This window comes from Ruditapes philippinarum, unplaced genomic scaffold, assembly GCF_026571515.1.
Source record: "Ruditapes philippinarum isolate M1 unplaced genomic scaffold, ASM2657151v2 ctg931_1_1_1_1, whole genome shotgun sequence".
In the NCBI taxonomy this organism is placed as follows: Eukaryota; Metazoa; Mollusca; class Bivalvia; order Venerida; family Veneridae; genus Ruditapes; species Ruditapes philippinarum.
In genome coordinates, this window is record NW_026859402.1 from 251,361 (window position 1) to 270,757 (window position 19,397).

At 35.0% G+C, this 19,397-nt stretch overlaps 1 protein-coding gene across 1 annotated transcript in view; it reads left to right on the top strand.

Annotated features, from left to right (window-relative positions):
* The window catches only part of LOC132756365 (phosphoinositide 3-kinase regulatory subunit 4-like), a 47,133-nt gene that overhangs the window by 21,379 nt on the left and 6,357 nt on the right, over nucleotides 1–19,397 (top strand). The window contains 16 exon segments of the mRNA XM_060747424.1: nucleotides 58–205; nucleotides 790–836; nucleotides 1,391–1,492; nucleotides 2,019–2,153; nucleotides 3,463–3,600; nucleotides 4,440–4,616; nucleotides 7,015–7,115; nucleotides 8,949–9,095; nucleotides 10,929–10,977; nucleotides 11,847–12,072; nucleotides 12,694–12,883; nucleotides 14,078–14,136; nucleotides 16,570–16,654; nucleotides 17,162–17,253; nucleotides 17,822–17,926; nucleotides 18,383–18,508. Of these exon segments, the coding sequence (XP_060603407.1) occupies nucleotides 58–205; nucleotides 790–836; nucleotides 1,391–1,492; nucleotides 2,019–2,153; nucleotides 3,463–3,600; nucleotides 4,440–4,616; nucleotides 7,015–7,115; nucleotides 8,949–9,095; nucleotides 10,929–10,977; nucleotides 11,847–12,072; nucleotides 12,694–12,883; nucleotides 14,078–14,136; nucleotides 16,570–16,654; nucleotides 17,162–17,253; nucleotides 17,822–17,926; nucleotides 18,383–18,508 (1,927 nt within the window).

A 19,397-nucleotide genomic window follows, 5' to 3' on the forward strand; every position in this document is an offset into this window, starting at 1 on the left:
CAAACCCATTATGTTGGTTTTGTCATGACACGGCTCATTTATTGTTTACTATTTAAGTCCACATACGACCATGAGCTACAAGCGTTACAAGAGATAATACAAGAGAAAGTTGTGCTATTACTGAACGATTATGACAACTCAGTTAAGAGAGCTTTACTCGATAACGGTATAACCAGACTATGTGTCTTCTTTGGAAGACAAAAAGGTAGGCAGAGCTTTCTATTTTTAGTTCATTTTCTTTTTTGGTAGGGTCTTATGGTATTTTAAGTATTCTTTGATTACTTTGACACCTTCAATCTCGAGACATTTTTCAAACCTTTTCTGGCTACGATGATAATTCCCGGTCAACTTGTATGACAGATATTAATGACACAACCAACTGTTTTAACAGCCTTTATATGCCTTCAAATGTGTTTTACAGAATATATTGCCATAGTTGTATTTGAAAATAAACAGTGCAAATTAGATTCATTTCATAGTGTCCATGACCTGTTGTCGCGAGATAATCACCTGGGATATATTTTCTATGAGCTGGTTTAGTTATCGCTCTTTAATTTTGATACGCCTTTTGTAACTTGCTTGTAAACATCAACAGCTCTAAATTTTGTTATTAAATTGAGACCAATTCATGAGTCGAAGTCCCGATGTGTCAAAGTTTTTACGCTTGTTTTAAGTGTTTTGATATTAAACTTACAATGGTCAGTTTCAAATTAGAAGTAGGTTGAGTCAGTTAAAGAAATTTTGCTGTGTGTATGAGTTAATATTTGTCATATTATTTTATCATTTCAGCAAATGATGTGTTGTTGTCACACATGATAACATTCCTCAATGACAAGGTATAGTTGAAGACCCCTTCTTTCCTTTTATTTCCTTTCTCTTCCTTCGAAAGTTTTGAGATTAACTTGAAGCTAGCTTAATGGCTGTAATTCTTTTGTCTGCAAGAAATAAAATAAAAAAGGGGACAACTGATGTAAAACCATGAAATTAAAGTGAGATGCTAAAAGTGAATTATGGATTATAACTATAATAAGCATGGTTGTATTGTCACCTTAGTGCTTTAACAGGTTAACTCCTTATATGATTTAGTAGGAATTAACTTGTTATTGCACAAAGATGACAGTATGCACGCAGTCATATTGACATTAAAGGAGAAATATGCCCTCTCATATGACTAAAATGTGATAAATATATTTACTGTCAAATATATCGACTGTCAAATATATGTACTGTCAAATATATGTACTGTCAAAAGTAGTTTGAAGAATCTTCAGTTTTATTACAGAACATTATATTTCGTAAAATTTTATATATTTTCTGACTTATTAGAGTTCAGAATAATTCCTCAGGATAACCAAGCAGTATAATTTATTATCTATTTTTCTTGACACAGATTGATTGGCATTTACGTGGTGCATTCTTCGACAACATTGTTGGCATAGCAGCTTATGTCGGTTGGCAAAGTTCAGAAATAGTTAAACCATTACTTGAACAGGTGAGGATTGTTAGAAATTTACTAGATTGACCATTCAATGAGTAGAGGGCCTATCTTTCTAAACCCTAGCATCAATGAATGGGACAGCTGGTTATGGCTTTTCCTCAGATTTTGATATAATAGTAAAGTCATTCTGCTCACCCTTGTCAAGACATCAGCATTTTACTTTGTTGAGGTTTTGCATACAGCTTCATAGCCATTTCTCATTAGCCATTTAATGTACTGTGAAGTCAGATGTTTTCTTGCGGGTAAAATTTTTGCGAATTTTTTATTATATTCTAAATGTACAAATTTGCAAGGTTTGAATGTTTGCTCATTTCTACTTTCAATTCTGTTAATTTCATATGATATTTGGATAATACATTGCACTTGTTTATTAGCAAAACTATTATAATAATCGAAGAAAATATCTACAGGTTTCATTCGTTAAAGGGATCTTCAAGAAAATCCTATGATGTATATATACATATATTATTTTTTCGTAAAAACATCTTCAAAATACCTGGTTTATATGCTTTAAATACAGGGCTTATCAGATCCAGAAGAGTTCATTGTACACAAGAGTTTGGGAGCTTTAAAGTCTCTTACAGAACTTGGTCTTCTACAGAAACAGATGTTACACCACTTTGTGAAGATTGTTGTACCTCTACTTGCACATCCAGTAAGTCAAAATGATGTTCAGTAAATTGTATACTTCATACTTCGTATTATCATTTACTTAACGTTTCCTATATGGCTGCATTGAATTTCATTGATGAATTTTAATAATGAATATTTTGCGTGAAGCAGAACAAAGTCAGCTAAAAATTTCCTTTTTTATTGAATGAGGTCAAAGATTTTTAACTTCACCGTATGCATGACTGCACATGACAAAATACTAAGAGTATGTTGGTAATAGAGTGGCGCCAATAATACAGAGTTTGAGTATACTTCATAGTCTGTTATCAGTGAGATATAAATGATATATTTCATTGTATATTACTGATTTCAAAGGAGTTGTCAGATTTATAGAAAACTGATTTTTTATTAATGTTTAATTGATTTTAATCAGTGAAATTTAAGCTATTCAAGGCATGCTGTTTTTCGGTTTACCATAAAAAATAACTTTTGTCCTCTTGGTCATGTAAGAGCTTGTATACTTGTGTAAAAATTATTTAAACTGTGAAGTAAAAGCCTGAATAATATTTGCTATGAAAATTAGACTGGAAGTAGTATTTTCTCATGCATGAACAATCTGCGTAGGGCAAAAAGAGCATCGCTCTACATAGAAATGTAGTAGAAGTTCATAGACAATTCTGAGTTAGTTTAAGATTAAAAGTAGAAAATTATATAAAATAGCTTTTAACAAAAACACAAAAGATGCCTTTATAGCTTTGTGGCCAAGATTGTCATAAAAAGGCATGGAAAAGATGATTGTTTAAAAATTCCACCTTAGATCACGGACCTGACATTGAGATGATTGTTGTAAAAAAATGTGGAAATATATCCATCTGCAAATATAGAAGTCAACTAAATTGTTGTGGAAATAGTTCATATGAAAACTAAAGAAATTTTATGACATATGAAATAGACATTAATTATCATTTTTGTAAAGCTGAACAATCCTGACAAACGTGTTCTTAGTGATGCAAGTGTTTGTAATCCTGTATGAGCCTTATAAAGAAGCAAGAGCCCTCTGTTTCCTGTAAAATATTTGTAAATTTTCAGTGTAATCCTGACCATCATACATTTTGTCACCTAAGTGCAGTAACGGGTTTACTTCTATTAATTTTATTCTGAGTTAACCCATTACTGCACCAAGGTGACAATGTGCTCTTTGTGATGTAAGATATTGGTAAACCTGTGTAAGCCTGTCACACAGGTGCGGCATTTCTATTCTAGAAACATTTGCTAACCTGTATTTTATATATTCAATGGTGTCTCTGAATATAGTCATGTAATACTCAAGATTTATTAATATATATTTTTAGGGTATGTGGATAAGACAGGGTAGTGTTGGCTTTGTCTCGGCAGTAGCAGCGAAACTAAACATAGCAGATATTCACTGTAACCTTTTACCGTCTTTACGACCATTCCTTAATACGCAGATTCTCCAGATAGAAAAGGAGGTAGGTATTCACTGTCACTTATAATAGAGCGCGTCACGACAAAACCAACATAGTGCGTTTGCGACCAGCATGGATCCAGACCAGCCTGCGCGGATGCGCAGTCTGATCAGGATCCATGCTGTTCGCTATCAGTTTCTCTACTTGTAAAAGGGTAGGTAAGCGAACAGCATGGATCCTGATCAGACTGCGCAGAGGCGCATGCTGGTTTGGATCCACGCTGGTCACAAACCCATTATGTTGATTTTGTCATGACGCGGCTCATTATTATGTATTTTTATACTTTTTATACAGCTGAAAATTGGCAATAAAATGCCACAGGGGCGCTTGTAGCTGAGTGGTTAAGTTTGTTGATTTAAGAACACTTGCCCCTCACTGCTTTCAGTTCAAATCCCTACAGGGACTTTGGATTCTTTAATGTGAAGAAACTATCTAGCTAGCTTACTGAACGAAAGTGTTTCTACTCAGGTGCCCACCTCCCTTGCATCTAAATAGTAAATATAACAAAATTGACTTCATGTACAATAAATGTGCATTTTTCTTTAAAACTGTTCTGCTCCAGAATTTCCCTGAATAATAAATTTCATTCCCTTTGAAGAGTATTTTATAGGGCTAAAAATTTTGTACTTTACAGTACCGAAAATTTAAAAGAAACTACTCCCCACTGATGATTGATAAAAAGGGGATTTCGAGTAAAAATTGTAGGGTTCTTTTCCATTAAATAAAATTTGATAAAGTCAATATGGATAAACTTATTCAAAATCCTCTGTATTTATGAGAACATGGGTCCGAGGACTTTTGGAATAATCCTTGAATATTGAAATGCACAATTTTGTTTTCAGGTGTTACTATTGAATGCCCTGCAGGACCCTATCCCAAGACCAGTATTTGACTATGTGTTAAGGTCACCTATGGTTGAGAGAATATTTAGTATTCTACAAGAGCATCATTATATTAGGGACGTGAGTAGACAGGGGCATAAACCAGCCTACCCAGAGATGGACGATTCCATGTCACAGGTATGTTTAACCCTCTTAGTTTATGACACATTTTTAAGGTGACAACAGACACTTTCCGTGGTACTCACATAAATGTAATTTAAACCAAGTTATTTTAGTAATAATTGTTATTCATTTAATCTTTGTGCATTAAATGTCGTTGATCATCATAAAAAATAACATATTTGAAAAAAATGCCTTTGTAAATGATTGATTTTGAATAAAAATCCTAAAAAATTTTAAATCGTCATATCAAAGTCATTTTTTTTTTTTTTTGTCATCAAACTTTGGAAAATAACCATACTTATATTATCTGGGGAACTGTGTCTCAAATTTTTTATATCTTTTCTCAAAAAAATATTAACGTAACGTCAAACAAAATATGCGACTTTTTCACCATACATATTACGTAATTAAAGATAATAAAGTGTCGCTGATGAGCAAACAGAAATCCCTGACACGGTTCCCTCTGTAAATGAATTTCCTTTCATGTGCTTTAAACCGCATGTTAATTGCTTGATTATTAAAAAAGTTATGCCCGATTTCAAAGTTAGTCCGACCCCGCATCAAACGAAGTGTCATAAATCGGCTGTTCTCTTCTCGGACCCCTACGTTTCACGCTAAATAATTGCATAATACACCAAAAATCGCACCAGAAGAGGGTCCACCAAGTGGCGGTAACATACTCTACACAACATTTTATGACCCAGTGACATCTGACCAATTAAAAAGCTGCTGATTAATATCAGTTTATTGCCGAAATTTCTTCAATTCTTAACGTGATTTACTGTTCGTCCGTAACTGGTATCTGTCGCACATGTCACGTGACAATCGGTAAAATTTGAGGCACTCAGGGGGGCAAATGGGAAACGGCTAGCGGGATATTTAATTGTTTCCTATTTGAAGTTTATTATTATTATCATCAGCATTATTATTGTATTATACCCAGTTGTCCACTCTGCCTGTGTATTCGTGTATGAAATTCCGTTAAAATATCAAATAAAATAACAAAAAACTGAGCTTTCTGACAGTCTTTTAAAAGTCCATGGTAGATGTACAACAAATAAGAACGGGATAGTATATATTTTTTTCCAAACCAAATTGATAATGCTTCACATATTTTAATAGAAATAAAAGGCATTACTCGATCATTAAATGATGTGGCCTTCTTGACTTCTATTATCAATGAATATCATCTATGCACGGCATAAAGATCCAGTTTCTAACCGGGATAGACAATAAATTTCATATATTTGTCCCAGATTTATTAGTACTGTGTCGGATTTACTGGCGAACAATTTTTTTCATGAAATATATTTTAATATCTTTTTTTTATTCATATAGAGAAAATAATCATCCTTAAGACAATCTAAAATGGTTTTAGAAATTTTCAGGGACACCTCCTACCAACGACAAGTCATAATAAGCGTTCACATAAAAAATGTCGTCTGTTGTTGTTTTACATGACATTGTTAGAAAACTAGAGGGTTGAATGTAAAGTAAGCCCTTGAAATCCGTATAAAAAAGTCTAATCAACTCAATTTTATTATATATCAGATTAACGGGGATAGACAAATCATTTTTTTCAACACATTATGGATATTTTAGCAACTACATTTTTAATCAACCCCTGTGGTCGTGGCGATTTTGCCGCTATGCTTAATTATTATGTTTCATACATTATGTAAACGTACATTGCCGACAATTTCTTCAATTTATAAAAAAGGCTAAATGTTGAGATATTCATAAAAGATGTACGGTAGAATGAAACAAATACATGTATTACGCGAAGTATGGACCAGTATGGACCTGTAATTCACGGGTATATTGGAACTACCGATTTCCCTCATTGATGCCTCAACAGGGGGCGGAGCGTTATCGATAATCGACAGGTTACGCGAATAGCAGATACAAATAGTATAGGTACCGTTTTAAATCGTTTAAAAACACATTTTTTGGACTAACTGCTTCCAAAATTAAATCACGAATGTGTTCAGAAAAGGTTGATAAATCTACTTAGCAAAAAGTCTCATTTTAGGTATTTTCAGTGATAATTGACTCCGTTGTCACCTTAACTGTACTATTTGAAGAAAGACCTGTCGGGGTTGTTATTGGTTAACCCTTTATGTTATCTATGATCACTATATACATGCATTCAACCTTTAGGCAACTGTATTCGGAAATTAATTCTTTGAGTGGGTTGCTAAGAGCTGTATCATTATGTTTCTTTAAATTTATATACCAAAGTTTAAGTTCAATACAAATCACATACAGATTAGATTTTTTGTTCATATTAATTTGTGTCTTTTTGTTACAAACTACTTTATCAGTGCAGGAACTACTTTTCCAATAAAAAATATTTCATAAAAGGCGTGTTTTTATTTATTTATTTGTGTTTTATATTGAATTGTTTTTATAGATATTAAAGAAATTGTCGTTTCTTGGCTGCACAGAGTCTCATGAGGATAAAATACTTGCCATGAAAGATTTCATATTGAAGTTACACAGAGCCAGAGCAGGGTAAATATATTTTGTATACATCCTAAGAATTATTGTTACCTCCCCTGACATTCCAATTCACAGCATCAAAAATTTTGATCCTTGCTGTTTCTTGGTGTTTTTTAGCTCACCTGTCACAAAGTGACAGGGTGAGCTTTTGTGATCGCTTTTCGTCCGCCGTCCGTCCGTCCGTCGTCCGTAAACTTTTACTTTAAATGACATCTCCTCATAAACCACTAAGCCAATTTCATCCAAACTTCACAGGAATGTTCCTTTGGTGGTCACCTTAGAAAATTGTTCAAAGAATTTAATTCCATGCAGAACTCTGGTTGCCATGGCAACCGAAAGAAAAAACTTTAAATATCTTCTTTTAAAAAACCATAAGAGCTAGAGCTTAGATATTTGGCATGAAACATCTTCTAGTGAGTGTCTACCAAGTTTGTTCAAATAAAAGCCGTTGGGTCAAAATTGGCCCCGCCCCGGGGGGTCATTGATTTTCCCTATATGCATATAGTAAAAACTTAAAAAATCTTCTTTTAAAGAACCCAAAGAGCTAGAGCTAAGATATTTAGCATGAAATATGTTCTAATGGGTGTCTACCAAGTTTGTTCAAATAAAAGCCCTGGGGTCAAAATTGGGCCGGCCCTGGGGGGTCATTGATTTTCCCTATATGCATATAGTAAAAACTTAAAAAATCTTCTTTTAAAGAACTCAAAGAGCTATGGCTAAGATATTGAGCATCAAACATGTTCTAATAGGTGTCTACCAAGTTTGTTCAAATAAAGCCCTGGGGTCAAAATTGGCCCCGCCCCGGGGGGTCATTGATTTTCCCTATATGCATATAGTAAAAACTTAAAAAATCTTCTTTTAAAGAACTCAAAGAGCTATGGCTAAGATATTTAGCATCAAACATGTTCTAATAGGTGTCTACCAAGTTTGTTCAAATAAAAGCCCTGGGGTCAAAATTGGCACCGCCCCGGGGGTCATTGATTTCATGAATCAACTTCTAGTAAGTGTCTACAAAGTTTGTTCAAATAAAAGCCCTGGCCAGGCCCCAGGGGTGTCATTGTTTTTAACTATATGTGTATAGTTAAAACTTAAAAAAAATCTTCTTTTAAAAAGCACAATGAGCTAGAGCTTAGATGTTTAGCATGAAACATTTCTTATGGGTGCTTACCAAGTTTGTGCAAATAAAAGCCCTTGGGTTAAATTGGCCATGCAACGTTGGGGGGGGGGGGGTTTGGGGGGCCTATATACAGGTGAGCGACCTTAGGGCCATCATGGCCCTCTTGTTTAATGTAATTCTGATAAAGGTATTACAGAAAATAATTATTCACTTGATTACCATACCGCGTCTGTACCGACTGATCTATCCATCCGCTTACACATCTCCTCCTCTAAATAATGAACAATTCTGACCTGTGGCACCAGAAACATGCCCCGAGATTGTGTTTGAAGAGTTGCAACACATACATGTAGTTATAGGCTTAAGTTACATTTGTTTTGTATTGTTTGATTTTAATTCTCAGCTTAACCGTTAACGTTCCAAATTTTCTGTAATGGACTTGCCCTGCTTTGAATTTGGAACAGTTCATTATCGAATTTAAGGGATTTCAATAATCCAAGTACAAAAATCAATCTGTCAACAGTGTAGAGCCAGGTCAGAGGTTGAATATTTTGAAGGTTGAAAGCAAAACTGCAATGATATATATGAAGTAAAGAAGGACTTGAATCAGTTTTGCGGTCAGCCCACTGTTTATGCATACTGGCCAGACTCAATACTTGTTCATGTTCGGTTCAGGATAAGAATTTTGAGTGAACAAAAATATTATTTTCATGTTTTATGTTTTATAGTTCCTCTGAATCAAGCGCCAACAGTGATGGTGGTAGGAAACCTGGATCATTGGACATGTACACAGTCAGAAATATGCCAACACGCAGGCACGCTGATCTTTATAAACCAAAAGATGGGAAAACAGAAAACCTTATATCACCTAGCACGTAAGTCACATTTATTCAGGAGCATATACCAAAGAGATGGATGGATGCTTTTCTCTCTCAAATTGAGCTGAAGGTACATGTAACAAAAAATATGATTATCAATGTATTTCTAATCATATTTTTATATGCCCGAAAGGGCATATTATGTTATACCCCCTGGCGTCCGTCTGTCCGTCCGTCCGTTAGCAATTTGGTTTCCGGAGCATAACTTAAGTTCCATTTGGCCCACAATGTTCAAACTTCATAGGATGATTGTCCATATTGGGTAGAAGACCCCTATTGATTTTGGGGTCATAAGGTCAAGGGTCAAGGTCACTATGACCTTAAAACTGAAAACAGTTTCCGGAGCATAACTTAAGTTCCATTCGACCCACAATGTTCAAACTTCATAGGATGATTGTCCATATTGGGTAGAAGACCCCTATTGATTTTGGGGTCACAAGGTCAAAGGTCAAGGTCACTAATACCTTGATACTGAAAACAGTTTCCGGAGCATAACTTAAGTTCCAATGGACCCACAATGTTCAAACTTCATAGGATGATTGTCCATATTGGATAGAAGACCCCTAATGATTTTGGGGTCATAAGGTCAAGGGTCAAGGTCACTATATCCTTAAAACTGAAAACAGTTTCTGGAGCATAACTTAAGTTCCATTTGGCCCACAATATTCAAACTTCATAGGATGATTGTCCATATTGGGCAAAAGACCCCTATTGATTTTGGGGTCACTAGTTCAAAGGTCAAGGTCACAATTACCTTAAAACCAAAAACAGTTTCCGGAGCATAACGTAAGTTCCATTTGGCCTACAATATTCAAACTTCATAGGATGATTGTCCATATTGGGTAGAAGACCCCTATCCATTTTGGGGTCACAAGGTCAAAGGTCAAGGTCACTAATACCTTGATACTGAAAACAGTTTCCGGAGCATAACTTAAGTTCCAATGGACCCACAATGTTCAAACTTCATAGGATGATTGTCCATATTGGATAGAAGACCCCTAATGATTTTGGGGTCATAAGGTCAAGGGTCAAGGTCACTATATCCTTAAAACTGAAAACAGTTTCTGGAGCATAACTTAAGTTCCATTTGGCCCACAATATTCAAACTTCATAGGATGATTGTCCATATTGGGCAAAAGACCCCTATTGATTTTGGGGTCACTAGGTCAAAGGTCAAGGTCACAATTACCTTAAAACCAAAAACAGTTTCCGGAGCATAACCTAAGTTCCATTTGGCCCACAATATTCAAACTTCATAGGATGATTGTCCATATTGGGTAGAAGACCCCTATTGATTTTGGGGTCACAAGGTCAAAGGTCAAAGTCACTTTTACCTTAATACTGAAAACAGTTTCTAGAGCATAATTAAAGTTCCAATTGGCCCACAATATTCAAACTTCTTAGGATGATTGTCCATATAAGGTAGAAGACCCCTATTGATTTTGGGGTCACAAGGTCAAAGGCTAAGGTCATTATTAATAACTTAAGTATTAATCAACCTACAGCTGTAAAATTTTATAGGATGAACAGCGAATTTCCATGTCTTACAAATGCTTCATCCTTACTAAAAAAAAAAACACTTTCGGGCATATAATGCTCCGCCTAGCGGTGCTCTTGTTTTATTATCTTTTGCATATCTTTTTGTTTTAAGTGCCCTAGCTGATCTATGTAAGAAATTAAAAGTTTATGTTTTTAGGCTTATAAACCTCAGTGGAGTTCCTTTAAGTTAACTGTATGACTTTGCAGCTTTCTGCTTCAGATATATTGTTAGATATATTTGAATTAATTTTCACTGATTAATTAATTTTATTACTACCTTGCTAATTTCAGGAGGAGCAAAAAGAAAGTGCCTGGTCCTGACGCACAAACCCAAAATATGGTAGTATTCATTATTATTTTTATCTTGCCTGAACCATTTTACGATGGTAGACTCTTTCTTTGAAATGAAAACTAGATCCAATTGCAAGTTAATACAATACATTTCTGTTTCTGATTATATGTATTCTCTAAACGTTTTAGAAGATGTAGCATTATAAATATCAAAGCTATTACAGAATGATATTAAACATAAAATTATATAGATTACAGCCGGGACCAAGTAGGATTTGCATGATTATGTCACGCTGTGATATGTTTGATGACATCACATAAAATGTTCAGTTAAAAAGCTCTTACAATTTTGTACCTCGCAATAAATTCCCTGTGAGGTTGCACACAGCGTACCTAGATTTTTACTGAGATAAATGTTTAAACAAATATGAATAGTGAATACATATTACATATTCCACTGGAATATGTCCCCTATACATCTGTAGTGTTTTAGTTATCAGTCAACAAGGCTTTTTAGATATTCAGCATATTGTATTGTAAATGCTAATGAGTATAGTACTACATGTACTTCAGTGGCATTTTCGAAACATACGGGGGATAAAAGATTTGATTTCTACATACTCAAGTTTATTTTGGAGCGAATTATTGGGGTTTTCTTGGTGCTATTTATAGCACAGAATCAGTTTTGTCCTGTATCATTACTGAGGTCGGGCATATAAACCAGTCACTGGAAATACAATTCCTTTCCATTTAACCAGCACAAAATCTTTGGGGGAAAAAGATTTAATGTTTTTTGAGAATAAATGTAAAAGATTCATACTTAAGTCTTTATTTTCACTGTTGCTATTTCTCCGTTGCAATTGAATGGTATGTTTTTTGTTCGGATATTTCACCATGGTTGATTTTAACATCTTTCAGAATCCTGAATGGAAAAGTATGTTTGGTTCTAATTCCTCCGACAAATCTTTGAGTTCTTCTCCGAAGTCAAAGAGCTCACAGAAGCTGGATACCAGTGATCGTAAAGTAACAACTCCTTCTGGTTCCCAGGCTTCATCAACAGGAAGTCTTGTCACAGTTTCTGGGCTGTCACTAGATAGTTCTATCAGATCGGGAACCATCAAGGGAGAAAGACAAACACAGCAGAGTAAGTGAATCAAGTTTTCTTATTTCATATACAATGTTATTCTAAATAGACTAATATTTAAATATCTCTTATATTCTTATTTAATACAAAATAATGTTGAATTTTATTTACTTTTTTTCTAGCTCAATTATTCAAAGAATAGGGAGAGCTTCAGTACTCACAAAGGTGTCGGCATCACACTTCGTTTAAGTTTTGCATGCAAGTTGGTATCTCCAATACTACTGAAGAGAATGGGTTGAAAGTTCACACATTTGTTCTCTCTCTGTGATTATTTGCATGATTGGCACAAGTCACATAACTCTGATTAATTAATTTTCTACAGAGTTCTGCCCCTTTTATTACTGTCAAGCACTGGGAGTAGTTGAGCTGAACTTAAATAGAATTATGATAATATTATGCTTATCTCGCCACAGGCTTGAATAATATAATTTCATTGGACTTGTATTGAACCAACACTCATTTAATATTTTCTATGTATAAATATGAAAGCTATGTCTATGAAAGTTAACTATTCTTTAAGTTTATTTTCTCAGTGAACACCCCAGAAATGGATCGTAGGACTTCATAATTGCAATAAAACTTCATGTAAAATTATTACTATGGATGGCAACTTTTTTTCAGCTCGCTATGCAAATTGTAAACTAGACTTGAGGACTTTGGTGCATAAAAGAAGGGCCCAGTATTCCTCAGATCTTGCAACTAAAGACATGTTGGAAGGTATTTTGTGGGACAGTCGCCCTCCCCCTAGCAACTGGAAGCCCAAGGGCCAGCTTGTTGCTCACTTACACGAGCATAGAGGTCCAGTCAATAGGTAGATATATAGAGGATATTCAAGTTTTTTCTATAAAAACGGGATTAATTTTTATCCAGTGGTATGAAAATAAATATTTTACTAGTGGCGGTAGCCATGAGTGAAATATGATAATTTTCATACCACAAGATGAAAACAAAGGATGCATTTATATGAAAAAAACTTGAATTTTCTGTTTATTATATATATTTTTCTCTTTTTTGACTTTACCATTTGAAAAACTACCCCTTAAATTTTACAATTTGAAAAATACCCCTTAAATTGTGTGTATTTGCTAAATTTAAGACAGCTATAAGTCTGGCAAGTGAAAATGCAGAAAATATGTTTTATTGCAGTGAAAAATAAATTTTTACCATGAAAATACATAAAATGAAAATACACATTTTATTTCATCAGTATTTCTCAATATTTCATTTATAAGTAACCAGAGTTAACAGGGGTTTTTTGCAGGGTGGCTGACAGGCTTAATTCAGTTGCTACACTGAAATAACAAATAAGTTGACTTAGATAAAAGACACACATATTATAATATAGTGACTATTGTGCATGTTTGGTCAAAGAAGACTTGACCTATTAATTTGAGAAACTCCTAGATAATGTTGATGTTTTACAGTCATTTTCAGTTAAATATATTATAAAGTATATGTTTAAACACTGTACACATGCTATAACTTTGTGTAAATTATTTATTTATTAATATGTTTTTGCATTGGCCAGAGGCCTTAAAGAGAAATTAAGTATTGCATTATATTGTTAATCATAGTAGATAATAACTGATGTAAAATGAAAAAAAAAGTTTTAAAAAACCTCAGTTGAGTTGCATTTAATGATGCATGGAGTAGAACTTAGGTTTTCCTTCATCAGTAAATCTAGAAAGTTATCAAATGGCCACTATGTTGCCACAGCGATAAGATACTCGACCGCGAAATTAAATGAGCCGTGCCATGACAAAACCTACATAATGGGTTTGCGACCAGCATGGATCCAGACCAGCCGGCGCTTACCTGCAGTCTGATCAGGATCCATGCTGTTCGCTTACCAACCCTATTACAAGTAGAGAAATTGATAGCGAACAGCATGGATCCTGATCAGACTGCGCAGATGCGCAGGCTGGTCTGGATCCATGCTGGTCGCAAACACATTATGTTGGTTTTATCGTGACGCGGCTCAAATAATTATCATCATTTCTTGCAGAATTGCTGTATGTTATGAACCCCTTTCTTTCTCATGGGTCCCCAATTTATGGTTTTTGGGCAAGTTAAAGGGGGGTGTGGGGGGATTGGAAAGGGGAAAAATATAAACCAATAGGTTAAAAAAAAACAGAAAAAAACGGTGATTTTCCTGTCTGTTATCAGATCAATATCCTACTAAACCTTTATCCCACTGACTTTTGCAATGGATTAAACTGGTTTTTGGATATTTAAATGTTTTGTTATTTTTATGTGACATAATTCTGAGATACTTTATTACACTGTTATGCCCCCTTTTTATATGCCAGAAAGAATTTCGGACATATTATGTTATACCCCCTGGCGTCCGTCCGTCTGTCCGTCCGCACTCACAGGAGAGTAATTATGTGGCTAGAGGGACAATAGGTAACTGTTCTTTCTCTTTGATGTCATTCATTCCGTAATGCTTTTATGTGGCTATTTTCTTTTGTGTGGCTAAAAAGAACAATAGAGAGAACAATAGAGTAGCCACATAATTACTGTCCTGTGAGAACTTCCGTCCGTCAGTCCATCCATCCGTCCGTCTGTCCGTCCGTCCGTTAGCAATTTGGTTTCCGGAGCATAACTTAAGTTCCATTTGGCCCACAATATTCCAACTTCATAGGATGATTGTCCATATTGGGTAGAAGACCCCTATTGATTTTGGGGTCATAGGGTCAAAGGTCAAGGTCACTATGACCTTAAAACTGAAAACAGTTTCCGGAGCATAACTTAAGTTCCATTTGGCCTATAGTGTTCAAACTTCATAGGATGATTGTCTATATTGGGTAGAAGACCCCTATTGATTTTGGGGTCACACGGTCAAAGGTCAAGGTCACTATGACCTAAAAACTGAAAACAGTTTCTGGAGCATAACTTAAGTTCCATTTGGCCCACAGTGTTCAAACTTCATAGGATGATTGTCCATATTGGGTAGAAGACCCCTATTGATTTTGGGGTCACAAGGTCAAAGGTCAAGGTCACTATTACCTTAGAACTGAAAACAGTTTCTGGAGCATAACTTAAGTTCTATTTGGCCCACAGTGTTCAAACTTCATAGGATGATTGTCCATATTGGGTAGAAGACCCCTATTGATTTTGGGGTCACAAGGTCAAAGGTCAAGGTCACTATTACTTAGAAATTGAAAACAGTTTCTGGAGCATAACTTAAGTTCCATTTAGCCCACAATATTCAAACTTCATAGGATGATTGTCCATATTGGGTAGAAGACCCCTATTGATTTTGGGGTCACAAGGTCAAAGGTCAAGGTCACTATTACCTTAAAACTGAAAACAGTTTCTGGAGCATAACTTAAGTTCCATTTGGCCCACAGTGTTCAAACTTCATAGGATGATTGTCCATATTGGGTAGAAGACCCCTATTGATTTTGGGGTCACAAGGTCAAAGGTCAAGGTCACTATTACCTTAGAACTGAAAACAGTTACTGGAGCATAACTTAAGTTCTATTTGGCCCACAGTGTTCAAACTTCATAGGATGATTGTCCATATTGGGTAGAAGACCCCTATTGATTTTGGGGTCACAAGGTCAAAGGTCAAGGTCATTATTACTTAGAAATTGAAAACAGTTTCTTGAGCATAACTTAAGTTCCATTTAGCCCACAATATTCAAACTTCATAGGATGATTGTCCATATTGGGTAGAAGACCCCTATTGATTTTGGGGTCACAAGGTCAAGGTCACTATTACCTTAAAACTGAAAACAGTTTTCGGAACATAACTTAAGTATCATTTGGCCTACTGTGTTTAAACTTCATAGTATGATTGTCCATATTGGGTAGAAAACCCCTAATGATTTTGGGGTCACAAGGTCAAGGTCAAGGTCACTTTTACCTTAGAATTGAAAACAGTTTCTGGGGCATAACTTAAAGTTCCATTTGGAACACAATATTGAAACTTCAAAGGAGGATTGTTATTTGAAGGTGGTAATACTTTATTTTACTCCCATGTCTTACAAATGCTTCATCTTTACTAAAAAAAAATCACTTTCGGGCATATAATGCTCCGCCTAGCGGTGCTCTTGTTCTTACTGTCAAGCACATAGAATAGTAAAACGCGCTGTCAATGCGCTGTCTCATGGACAGCTCTCATTTAATTTGTATTCAGCTTGTTTTTGTTACTTTGATAATTATAACATGGAATTTGGGCACACCAACGTATATTAATGCAAGAAATAAACTTCATTAAACATGTATGCTTAAACCTGTGTTTAAGACCACCTCTGAATTAAGATAACCCTGTAAATAAAGGCCACTCTTTGACAATCCTTTGATAATTAAATAGAACAATTTTACCTTCAAATAAAGACCACTTGTCTATAACAGTCATGTTTGGTCTCTCCTATAGATGGCCTTGCTCACAGGTTTGACTGTAGATCTTTTATAAGTATCATGTCATTTTATTTGTCTTGTTAGTGATATTTCATACATAGTGTTGACTTAATGTGCATTTTGTTCTAGAGGGCCAAGTGAAGCAAGTGACCTTTTTTGAAGGATCTCATCAGTTTGCAGCATCCACTGATAAGGGAACAATAAATGTATATGAGTAAGTATAAAACTTACCTCGACGTATCAAAGCTTCTTTATAAAAAGTTTAACATTCAAAAGTTTGAAGACAATGAATTATTGTAAAAGTATATTGAAAGGGAACTTTGGAATTAGCTATGCGGAGATTTCACATGGTGCTAAAGCGTCAAATTTGTTCAGTTTAGATAAAACTCGGAAATTAGATCTAGGTACATTTACTTTAAGTATGACCCTTTACTGTATACCTCAGATTTTTACTGTATATTAAATTGTAATACATAAAATAAAAACAAATCCATTAAGATGCCTCAATAAGGTGCCTCATTAAGGTGCCTTATTAAGGTGTCTTATTAAGGTGCCTCATTAAGGTGCCTTATTAAGGTAAGGTGCCTCATTAAGGTGTCTTATTAAGGTGCCTTATTAAGGTGTCTTATTAAGGTGCCTCAGGACATTAAATAACTATCTAAAGAGGATTCTTATAGCTGTTTGTAAAAGATTTTTTTTTCTTTACACGTGTTACGTACAGACTGGAGTCAGGAAAAGCGGGTTTGTTGGACAGCCATACAGTTAACATACAAAGTCAAGGCCATGTTGTTGATATGGCTCATTTTGATACGGGTAAATCTGTATTTCTTCATTTCCTATTTAGATATTTCACTTATTATTAACCTATTATTTAGATATTATGCATACTATTAATGTTTCTCAGATATAATTTTTTGCATTACTGAATTGCAACTACAGCTGTAATTTGTATATCAGTAATGTTTATTTTACGTGTATGTTTTTAAAAATTGCTGGAATTGAATATAAATTATGAATGCTTATTGTCCACAATACTAAATCTCTACTTAGATGGAGAATTACAATAATGTATGTTTTGCAGAAACCTCAAAAACAAATTTTGAATCAATACCATCTTTCCCCCCCCCCCCCCCCCCCAACTCTCTCTCTCAACCCCTACCCACCCAAATAAAAGAATAAAAAAACAACAAGGAAGTTCAGGAGTAAGTTATTTACATTTTTTCAGTCTATCAAATTAAGGGTTGACTGCAAAACTGTTATAAAATCCTTCTTTATATCATGATATAAGTTACTGTAGTTTTGCAGTCAACCTTCAAATTATAAATTTACATAATTTACTGTTGTTTTTATTATGATACTCTTACTCTTTGGTTTTGGACAGGTCATCAGTCGGTGCTAGCATATGCTACAGTCAACGGTCATCTTGTAGGCTGGGATTTGAGATCACCAGATCTTGCCTGGGTCCTGAAAAACGATCCAAAAACTGGTAGGTGCTTTGATCCCCTTTCTTACTTTTGATTTTTGTTTACATTTTCTTAGTTTCAAAGTATATGGAGAGCTGTTCTACTGAACTTGGTGCCAAAGTCAAAGTCCAGATTACTGATCTTTTGTGCAGTAAAATGGAAATTGCATCCCAAATGAGGATAAAAATATTCTACATGGCATAGCATTCTTTGATTTTTGAAAAACAAACATTCTTTTTTTAAGACGTATATTTTTAGAAACTGTGTTTACCTGTTTCAGCTTTGTTTTGGTTGATGGCTCAACAACAAAAGTGTTGAGGGCTCTCCTTTATACAGATCACCAAAATGTGAAAGAGCCACTGTTAAATAGGGATGATTTTATTATTATTATCAATTTAGGTATTTAGATTCATGAACTCAAGTGCATAAACGTGTGTTTGAACATAAACTGTGTTTCATATAAAGTTTTGTATTTGCAGGACTAATCACTTCATTTGCCATACACCAATCACAATGCTGGCTTGGTGTTGGTACAAGCAGTGGTACTCATATATGCTGGGACCTGAGGTTTCAACTTCCTATAACATCTATATGTCACCCAGCAGGTAATAACTGTATTACATCTATTTGAGCCGCGTCATGACAAAACCAACATAATGGGTTTGCGACCAGCATGGATCCAGATCAGCCTGCGCATCCCCACAGTCTGATCAGGATCCATGCTGTTCGCTATCAGTTTCTCTACTTGTAATAGAGTTGGTAAGCTAACAGCATGGATCCTGATCAGACTGCGCGGATGTGCAGGCTGGTCTGGATCCATGCTGGTCGCAATTGCACTATCTTGGTTTTGTCATAACACGGCTCATATATTTGTATAATTATGTTATCTAGAGGCATAAGCTATATAACATACATTGTGTAGAAATGAGAGAATTATATATATGTATGTGTCATCCAGTAGGTACTAAAACAGCTGGAAAGTCATATTTTAAAGCAATATTTGTTAAACTTTTATTATGCTGAGGTTTTGTTATCCCACATGCCCTCAGTAAACACTGCTGTACCAGTTCTTTCATTAGTTTTCTCTTTTTTTTCCTAACATGACCCCAGACAATCTTCAGAGTGATTTATTAAAGTACGGTGATTATTTTTGACTACATGAATGTATTGCAATTTTTATGCCCCCACAATGTGGGAGCATATAGCGTTGCACTTGTCCGTCCGTCAGTCTGTCAGTCCGTCCGTCCGTACGTCCCGAAATCTTGTGAACGCAACTCCTCTTAAACCGGATGTCAGATTTTGCTTAAACTTACAGGGATGAACAACCTTAATGTGTAGATGGTAGTAAAGGAAGGAATTTTTGCTGCGACCAAATTTAACAGAATTATGGCCCTTTGTTGATTTTTTCACTAGCTACTATGTAGAAATTTTGTGAACGCAACTCCTCTTAAACCGGATGGCAGATTTTGCTCTAACTTACAGGGATGAACAACC